Source organism: Acipenser ruthenus, chromosome 36, assembly GCF_902713425.1.
Source record: "Acipenser ruthenus chromosome 36, fAciRut3.2 maternal haplotype, whole genome shotgun sequence".
Taxonomy (NCBI): domain Eukaryota; kingdom Metazoa; phylum Chordata; class Actinopteri; order Acipenseriformes; family Acipenseridae; genus Acipenser; species Acipenser ruthenus.
Window position 1 is genome coordinate 887,686 of NC_081224.1, and position 10,694 is coordinate 898,379.

The 10,694-nt window shown below is 37.7% G+C and overlaps 1 protein-coding gene across 16 annotated transcripts in view; it reads left to right on the forward strand.

Moving 5' to 3' along the window:
* Positions 1-10,270, forward strand: part of LOC117402042 (ELAV-like protein 3) — a 30,384-nt gene extending 20,114 nt beyond the window's left edge. For 6 of the 16 annotated variants that reach the window (XM_059007886.1, XM_059007889.1, XM_059007891.1 and 3 more), the window contains exons 5-7: positions 664-892; positions 3,089-3,127; positions 4,433-10,270. In XM_059007886.1, coding sequence (XP_058863869.1) covers positions 664-892; positions 3,089-3,127; positions 4,433-4,781 — 617 coding nt within the window. In that variant the 3' untranslated portion in view covers positions 4,782-10,270. The remainder of the gene's footprint in view (positions 1-663; positions 893-3,088; positions 3,128-4,432) is intronic. The other 10 variants (XM_059007897.1, XM_059007900.1, XM_059007902.1 and 7 more) reach the window with 6 other exon arrangements.
* The last annotated feature ends 424 nt before the right edge of the window (positions 10,271-10,694 follow it).

Below are 10,694 nucleotides of genomic sequence, written 5' to 3' on the forward strand. Positions count from 1 at the left end.
CAATGGTAAAGAAATTGACTTTGTTAGAGGGCAGACAATCTCGATGCTAAACTTTTGGCCAGAGCTGTAGAGAAGAATGAAAACTCAATATGGGAGAGACCCAGAATGTGCAGGTAAAGGGAAACGAAAAAAAACACACACAGCCATGTGGAAATGTATTAGAGCACCCCATTGCTTCTGTAGTTTTGATTTATTCTGCGTATGAAATCAAACCACTAGAACTAAAAATCCTGCAAAATTCTCAAAATAGGCAAATCAGTGCTTGTCTAATTGAATTGATTACTTTAATAGGCCACACATGCAATTCATTGAAAACGGTCAGAGAAAAGGAACACAGAGCCACGCATGGTGAAACGCAGGAGACTTTTTAGAAGTTTAAGATGCCTGATTAAAGCAGGTCTAATATTTTCACACACGTGCCTGTTGTTTCTATATCACTGATTACTGAGCAAAAGTTGAAATTCTCACCCCCTGAGGTTTTCATGCAGGCAGGTATATAAAGGATGTAAATGACAAATTTTGAGGTGTTCAAATAGATTTGCACATGACTGTATGTACCAGGAACAGAAGCTGCCCCGCCCACAGCCCCGCCCAGCCCCGCCCACATCAGTACAGACATGCTAATACCCCGCAGGTCCTAACGTCACTGTTTGTGCCCCGGAGCAGGTATATCGCGAGGAGTAGGATTCATCCGGTTTGATAAACGCAACGAGGCCGAGGAAGCCATCAAGGGTTTGAACGGGCAGAAGCCGCTGGGTGCTGCCGAGCCCATCACCGTCAAGTTCGCCAACAACCCCAGCCAGAAAACCGGCCAGGCTCTGCTCACCCAGCTGTACCAGACCGCTGCACGCAGATACACGGGCCCCCTGCACCACCAGACACAGAGATTCAGGTAAACTCCCCCGAGAGCCTTCACCGTTCCCCTTAGCATCCTCATCCTGCACTTACATACTCCTGGCCACCGGGTGGCACTGTGTTCTATACAAAAAGCAATCCAGTCGTAACCCCAAAAGGCCTTTTTTTGGAGGGGCAGGGAAAAAGTGCTTCTTTCACTATTATTTTTTCTTTTTATTTCTTTCCCTTTGTTATGTTTATATATTTAACAGGAAGTGCAGTGTGGTGAACATGGACTGATGTTGATTTTCCTTTTTTTCGTTTGTTTGTTTCTTTCTTTACCTCTGTTTGATATTCTCATTAGGAAAGATCCACTGTTCTTGGGACACCACAGATCGTGTCCGTTCAGTTTTCAATTTTAAATACGCTGGCAGCCACACATGAGCTGGATGCTATTAATAAACCTGATCCTCTTTATATCTGATTTAAACCACGGTCTCTGTTCAAATCTGTTCAAAAAGTGACCTTTTAGGATGAGTTTAGTATGCATATAAATCTGAACATACCTTAAAAAAAAGCACAGTATTCATCTAAATAACTCAAGGAAATGTCTTTATCCTTGACGTTATGGTAATTTGTGATCAGCTGGTTACTCAAGCCTCTTTGTTTCTAGATAATAATAATAATAATAATAATAATAATAACTCTTTTGAATGTAAATGTACTTCCTATCCTCTGGATTGTATATGTTACATATTGTTTTGTTATAGTAATAAATAAATAAATAAATAAACATATCTATGAGCCCTCAGTTAGCAGTACATTGAGTTGTTATGCAGTTCGGCCTACATACAAACAGGCCCAAAGTACAACCCTAGAAATACTGTATTTCTGTCAATAGTTTCTTCAGCTTAAGACACATATACTCTTCACACCATGTCACTTTTAAAAAGATCCCAGTGATATATATCCTCCCCTCAATGGTTTTACTCACTTTTAGAGTCAGTACTGAGAGGTCGGCCATTTTGGTTGCTATGCGGTTTCTCCCCTCATTCCATTTTGGTTGCTATGCGGTTTCTCCCCTCATTCCATTTTGGTTGCTATGCAGTTTTTCCCCTCATTTGCTCAGCCAGCTGTGGTTCCAGTTGGAATGGCCTCTCTCTCTCTGTGTTCTTTGATAGCTCAGTTCTGTAGGTAAGCTAGTCTCAGTTTGAGTTTAAATTGCACTATCCTTTTTTTATACTTGAAACCCAGAGATGACACCTGCAATATACATGAACAAATCAAGAATGATAATAATAATAATAATAATAATAATAATAATAATAATAATAATAATACTGCTCAGTAATAAGTCACGTATTGAAGCCCTCCAGAATATAACAATGCTATAAACCTGCAGTGTATTCTGCTTCATGTTTTGTACACTTCAAGGCAGTCTGTATTAGTTACAGTACTTGCAGTACATATGACCACACAGAACTAGCAATACAGATATTCTGTTGTTAAACTAGGAGATGACAAAATCGGACTTGTCCTCATTTTCACTCTCATCTTTTTTTTTGTGTGTCGCAATTTCTTAAGCAACAGCATAGCAAATGAATAAGTAAATACACGGTGATTTGAGTGACGGGAAATCAAGTGCGAGTTGACATCGTTGTCAGACAGTCTCCCTGCAGACTAGACAGAATCTTAAAAAAAAAAAACTGTTGAGTGTTTTATAACGGAAAAAAAACTCAACAACAACACAAAAAAACACTGTGGTTGCGTTTTTATTTCTTTGTATTTATTTAAATTGTGTCTGGATTTTCTTTAAAACACCTATTATTATTATTATTATTATTATTATTATTATTATTATTATTATTATTACTTGATCCATAGCTGTAAAACAGTGATCCATTAAGAAATATTAAAAAAACATTCAATTAATTCACAAGATTCCATGCATTTATAACTCTCTGTGTAAAAAAGTCTTTCCTCCCTCCTGTTCTTCTCTCAGTGCTAAACTTGAAGTAGTATCTTGGGGTCAACATGAAAAAATTGTATTTATTTACTGTAACGCACACGGTATACCGCTCGTGCGTTCCTTCCTGCTGTAGGTCAACTTGACTGCAGCTCAAACATCACAAACCATGCAAGAGGAAAGACTTTGAAAGAAAAAGTGCAAGTTTAAACAAAATGGCGCTCTCTGACTCAGAACTGTTGACTAACATTTTCAACCCCTTCCATTCTCCCCCTTCTCCTTTTACAGACTCGACAATATACTAAACATGAGCTATGGGACCAAGAGGTAATGATGCTCCAAGGACAAAGCCATGACCACTCAAATTTACCAGCTGCTTAAACCAGTAATCCAATGCCTTTACAAAGATGATTGGAAAGTTAAAGATGGGTCAGTCAGATCCATACAGTGTTAAAAACACTGTGGGTCTAAAGCCCTGTTAGCTCATCATGAGCGCTGTAGACGCCTTGCTTTCTACACAGTATTATTTAACACCTCCCATTAATAAAGTTACGAAGCTAGAATAAACTAGGTCAAGACGACAAACATTCCGTCTAAGGTACATCTCAAATGCGATTACTGGTTTCTGCTGTTAGATTCTAGTTTTTTTTCTTTCTGTTCTCTCTTTTTCTTCAACTAACTCTGTTTGCTTTGTTTGGTTTCTTTCCACCAGCATGGAAAACCCCCCAGATTTATTTATCTTTACACAGTTCGGTTTTTGTGTGTGGCTTCTTCTATAGGACATACTTGAATTTTCATTTTTATTCATTTGATCTATTTCTGTATTATTATTATTATTATTATTATTATTATTGCATATTGGTTTTTAGTTCCAGGTTTCTGTATTTCGTTGGATTTGTGGCTGTGTGTCGTACATGTGGTGTTGTACGTTTTCTTTGCCTCTTTGTGTTATGTTTTTACACTTTACAGTAACACAAGCGGTAGCACTCTGACTTCACCCCAATAGCAGCATTAAAGTTATGAAAACCAGGAGATTGAAAAGACTGCCCCTTTGAAACAGCTTCAGTTCTGTGCCAGCAGCACTGTGATCGCTGATACATATTAAAAGATGATACTGTTTAAACGGCACTTGCATTACAAATGAATGCAGAGCAGGACAGACAATCTTAATATTAGCGTAGGATTCAATAGACGTGGATAAAGAGCTGTACAGAAAATAAACCCTAAGGAGGGTCCTATAAAGGTGAACCAATTGCATCATAAGCAGTTCATTTGCGGCCGTCGCTTGTAGACAGAATTCGATATGGGAAAACAGAAGAAAAGTTTGGGAACGAGAAAAGGCCATTAGATTGCTCCAGTAAAAACCCAACTGTATAAATGGGTAATTGTATGTAAAAATAATGTGATATCTTCTAACAATTGTAAGTCGCCCTGGATAAGGGCGTCTGCTAAGAAATGAATAATAATAATAATAATAATAATATATATGAACATCATTTTGGGATCAAAGAAACTACAAAATGAAATACACACACACACACACACACACACACACACACACACACACATCACCATCTTCATGTATCTTAGCAAGCGGTGAACCTGTGAACTTCAGAATCACACCCAAAGTAGCTCTCCCTCTCTGCTCCCCAGGTTCTCCCCGATCACCATCGACAGCATGACCAGCCTGGCTGGAGTGAACCTGACGGGGCCTTCGGGAGCCGGCTGGTGCATCTTCGTGTACAACCTCTCCCCCGAGGCGGACGAGAGCGTGCTGTGGCAGCTGTTCGGGCCCTTCGGGGCGGTGACCAACGTCAAGGTCATCCGCGACTTCACCACCAACAAGTGCAAAGGCTTCGGCTTCGTCACGATGACCAACTACGACGAGGCCGCCATGGCGATCGCCAGCCTCAACGGGTACAGGCTGGGAGACCGGGTCCTCCAGGTCTCGTTCAAGACCAGCAAGCAGCACAAGGCTTGAAGAGGCGAGGAGACGACAGCGGCAATCCCATTGGAAGAAGAGTTCAAATACACACATTATTACATGCCCGAGTCCCCTTTTTTTAAGGAAACACTAGCCTGAATTGAATTAGAATATGATTTATTCAATATGGACGTTTAAATGGGAAATAGAGACTGCGATCCCAGGGGTCCTTTTTTTCTAGTTTAATTGGTTTATAGCGCCTCTATAGTTATGACAGCCGTATTATTGTCTATAGTCTAGATTATTGTACTTAATGGCCTTATAGTAACACAAGCTATCTATAGGGGTGCTGTAATCAGGCTATGGTCTTGGAGACACTGGGAACTGCTATATATGTGGCTACTTACAGCAGTCTCTTAATTTTGGATTAAATTCATGCAGATATGGACAAATTGGAATTCAGAAATGTGACGTGCAATTTTCTTGGGAATAGTTCAATTGAAAAAAAAAAGCCTAACACAAACAACTTAAATAGAAATATGTATAAAAGGTGTACAATTTCTACCATCAACGTTTGGGCATTCGAAACATCAAGATCAAACAAAGACTTTTTTATTAAAAAAAGAGAAAAGAAATGAAAAAAGAAGAAGCAGCCAGTGTTAGCTTATATACATATATATATATACATATATAAATATTTATCGATATTTATCACGGTAACAGCCAAGTAAGTAAGCAATTTTATAAACCGACCTTTGAATACTGTTTCTGAAACTTCTTAAAGATGTTCCAGAAGGACTGGGTTTTCTAGCCCTTCCAAATGTTGTATAAAAAAAATCAGAATAAAACCACACATCTTCTTATAAAGACATGTTGCGTTAATGAAAAGTTTCTTCAACGGAAACCTAGGGCAGGGGGGACTATTAAAACAGACGCGCGCACACGCAGGCCGATTCAAAATATACGATACAAAAACTTTCAAGATGCTCCCGATAATTCTTTCATTTTATTTTTCATTTTTAGAAATATATTTAAAAATAATAATTAAAAAAAAAAATTGTCTATGGAATTGTGGACTCCTTATAAAAAAAAGAAAAAATGTTCAGGGCAGATTATTATTTTTTTATTCTTCCAGTTGACAACCAATATTGGGGTGCAAATCATTTAGTCTTCTGGTGACCAAGCCCTGCCTGTATTAAGCCCCGCCCCAATCAAGCCCCGCCCCAATCAAGCCCCGCCCTCCCCTTCAATGAGCTTTTAGTGTTCCGTGGATGACTGTGGGCGGGTCATGTGAGCAGTCCAGGCCAAATGAGAAACTATCATCACCTATGGTTGCTATGGTACAATAATACATTAAGAAAATGAAACATGTCTACTGATCCCAAATTTGCACCCCTGGTATGCCTGTTGGAATTAGACAAAAGAAACACACATTTGACAGTCAAAGCTGCATAGAACGACTGTGTGTTGCACGCAAGACTGGGTTCCATCGAGCTACAGACAATTTTTTAAATGCAATCGTGTATTTTAAAAAAAAGATCAAGGAGCTTATCTGAAATTCCGTAACAATTTTTTTTTATTTAATTTTTTTTGTATTATTTCAATTTTAAAAAAAGCAAACACTTACCAAACTAAGAAAAAAATCAATAAATGTATATAAAACGTATGTGCATTCTAGAAGCTGTCCCCTTTTTATTCCAAGATCTTCCTTTTTTCTTGTGACTTCAGATAAAAAGAACAGAAATAATACAAATCAAAGGATTGTTCGAAAGATCAAATTTCGTATTTTCCACGTTTGGGAGGAAAATATATTTAAAAAAAACAGATAAAAAAGAAAGACAATAAATAACATTAAACTGTGTTTGAATACTTTTTGTTTTTCTAAATAACACAGAACTAGCCAAAGAGCTTAATCTCTTTGATGGGCGAGGGTTACTTCAACAAAAAAAAACAAACAAAAAAAAACAAAAAAAAAAGAAAATCTATTTTTATAAAAAAGGACAAAGACCTTGTTGAGAATTTTTACTGATTCTTGAGCTTAAAAAAACAAAACAAAAAAAAGAATATTTTGACAGGCTACATTGTTTCATTGTTTTGAGGATAACATTTCAAAAATAAATAGAGAGAGAGAGAGCTAGAGAGAGGAAAGATTGTGTCGCGTGCACGCCTGATTGTTAAAAAAAAAAAAACTTTTTAAGACTTTAAAAAAAAAATTATAATAACAAACGTATCTCTTTTTGGAGGCGTTGCCCTGATAGTGTTCGACGACTTTCATTAATTATATTCTTTTATCCCACGCCCAGGAGAACGGAAAACAGGACCTCGATTGACTCGTTCAAAACCCCAAACTCTCCAGAAGAAGCGTTCTTACTGGCGAGAAGAAATCCATCTTCTCATATTTATTTATTGGTTGGAAGGATCTCTTTTTTCTTAGACAAAGCAAAACACCTGAAAGCGGCCGATATTAGAACTTAAACACTGAACTAAACTTTTAGCCTTTAAAATTTTTAGTTTTTTAAAAATCACCGAACTGAAGCGGCCACGTACCGTTATGGCTACAATCTTGCAACAGATAAAAAATAATCAGCAATGGGCTTCCGAGTGGCGCATCCGGTAAAGACGCTCCGCCATGGAGTGCAGGATGCGGCCTATAGCCTGGACGTCGCCGGTTCGAGCCCACACTATTCCACTGCCGACCGTGGATGGGAGCTCCCAGGAAACGGCGCACAATTGGCCAAGCACCACCTGGGGGGGGCTTAGGTCGGCCAGGGTGTCCTCGGCTCACCGCGCACCAGCAACCTCACCAGCAACCTCCGACGCTGTGGCTGCATGGTGGGTCTGCAGAGTGAAAGGAAGCGGTCGGCTGATGGCACACGCTTCGGAGGACAGCGTGTGTTCGTCTTCACCGCTCCCGAGTCAGCGCAGGGGTGGTAGCTGAGCCTAAAAATAATTGGATATTCTAAATTGGGAGAAAATGGTAAAAAATGATCCCACGAAGAGTCGACAGATCACAGTGAACCATCACAAGCGAATTCTGATCAAATACTGGACGACAAGAAAAGACATTTCTAAGTCACAACACTCAATGTAGGCCTATATTGTATAAGAAAAAGGACTTTTCTTGTACTGCTGGAAAAAAAACAGAGATCCTTCTTCAACACCAAGTTAATATTTATTTAAGGTAAACTAACACCCCCCAATCGTTTGAAGAAGTACGCTGGTATTATTATTATAATTAGTTTATTTAGCAGACGCCTTTATCCAAGGCGACTTACAGACACTAGGGTGTGTGAACTATGCATCAGCTGCAGAGTCACTTACAACTACGTCTCATCCGAAAGACGGAGCACAAGGAGGTGAAGTGACTTGCTCAGGGTCACACAATGAGTCAGTGGTTGAGGTGGGATTTGAACCGGGGACCTCCTGGTTACAAGCCCTTTTCTTTAACCACTGGACCGCACAGCCTTTATTGGCGCGACAGGTGCATCGTGCTTTTGATTTTCTTATTGATCGAGAAGATAAAAAACAAAGATATATATTTTTAGAACGATAAATGTAAAATCACGTGAAAACGATCAGCGAAATGCATCATTAAAATAAAATCGTAAAGTGAAAATAAAAAAACTCACCCCAAGCCAAACAAGCACCTAGTCTGATTCCACGAAACGATATCCCTTTCAAATCAGGCGACGCTGTATTCCGACTGTAAACAAACAAAACAACCGGGCTCACGCTGGCGAAAAAGAAAATAGCGACGTAACCTTTTTGGTTAAGTTTAAAATAGGCCTAAGAAGTAAAAAAAAATAAAACAAATCTACCAGGGATACTGTTTTTTCTTCATTTTTAGCCCATGCTGGTTTCAAATACTAAAACCTCATGTTTTGCATATCGATTTCACCAGTTAATTTAGCGTTTTGTGTCATTGAACTGTACAAGACACACACACACACACACACACACACACACACACACACCGCGGTTCTACGGTTTCTCGCTTTTTATTTGGAACAAACTTGAGAGGATTTTTTTTTTAAGACTTAGTTGCTTTAGTTTTTAAGTTGGTTGCAGATTTTAGAATTAGTTAGGCTTTCTTGATTTAAAATCAGATGTGTCGTGTTTGTAAGTCTGTGGTAGCTTTCATTGAAACAAAAAAAAATGGAAAAATACACGATGTAGCGCCATCAAACTTGTAATTATTTGGGCGATTTTTAGCTTGTAGTTTTAACTTATTCTTGTTAACTTAAAAATCTATTTATTATTATTATTATTATTATTATTATTATTATTATTATTGATTATTATTATTGCCTCGTATATAAGTATGTTTTGTGTATATTTATGGTTTATTTAATTATATTTGCAAGCTTAAGCAACTTAAGTTTTCAGTTTGCTGAGATGTGGTTACGCTGTTTTTTCTTCTTGAAACGGGAACGAAAAAAATATATAATACAATTACGCTGAGTAAGGCTCTCCATAGATGCACTGATTAAAAAATTGAAAAAAAAAGTAAAAAAAAAAAAAAAATGTAGTCAACAAATATTTAGAAACATTATTTGTGTGCTTGATGTTATGACTAATATTTGTATTACGTTTGTCTTGTTAAAAAAAAAGCTTTTTCTCATTCTTTCATCTTGTATACAAATATATATTCTGTTTGTAGACCCGTTTTTGTTGGTTTTTTTCTTTCTTTCCTCCCCCAAGCATGTAAAGACCCGGTTAAAACCACGATTCTGAAGTGGTTGATAATGACGATTGATGTCACCTCAGTGTTGCAACTGTGCCACTACAAAATGGCGCCCAATAATGGCACCATGTGCTTCAAAATGGCGGTCGTTGGTTGGGTCAGAGTCCTTCAGAATGCTTGCGATTGAAGCATCTATGGTTGTGTGACTGGCTTCCTTTATAGCTCAATAATTCGGGATTTTATTTAAGGATTGTCCCGTCAAACAAATATGTTAGAATTATAATAAGGATTGGTAATAAATGTTAAGATACCACGCTGGGCTTAATCCCCCCCCCCCCCAAAAAAAACACCAAGGCTTCCAGTTTATAAGTTTATTGGAGCAAAGAATTGGACAAAAAGTGGGAAATGCTATATTTGCAAAATGGTTTGTTTTATACACTTAACAAAGATTAAGAAAGAAAACAATAAATCAGAAATGAAAATAGGTACTGAATAGTCTTGAGGTCCGATTTTAAGGAATGCAACACAGTGGGGAAGACTAATCGTTTCCCGATTCTTCTTCTTCTGAGTGTGTATTTCGTTGGGGGAGGAGATGGTCTGTGTTTCCTTTGCTGTGTTAACTTTTAACATTTATTTGGATGGTTGAAAAAAAAAAAATCAAGTCAGAGTACGTCAGAGAAAAGGAGAAAAAAAACCATTGAAAAAAGAACAAATAATTTAAAAAAAACTTACGGCTACTTTAGGATATTTATTACTGGGATATCAGCAGGGTGCTGTGAAATACTTTTTCATGGAATTGTTTAATGATTTGTACTTTTCATGCCAGAAAAAAAATTAAATAAATAAAAGGTTACGAATCTTACTCGCCTGGTTGTGGTGTGTGGTTATTTAAGCTGGCTGGCTTGCGGTCTCCTGTAAGATGTCTTGTAAGTTGGTCTCAGGAGACTCAAACTTCATAGTAGTTGTTCAAGTTTTAAATGAACCAATGTCGTTTTGTTTTATTGATTCGTAGCGCAATTAAGGTCAGATTAATCACTGTCCAAACCACACATGAAAAACCATGAATCAAGCCAAGTACAATACTATAACCAGCACTGTTGCAAAGTGGACAGCTACTGCAGACGCAGTGACATTGTAGGTTTGTTTTATTTCAATAACCAGATATATTTTTTTAAACAATATTATTTGCAATTACAGAGGGCCGTTACTCAGTGAATGTTTTGTTTTGTTTAGGCAATTTCAAGTTATTAATAAAAGAGAATTTAAAATTATTATTATTTAAACGG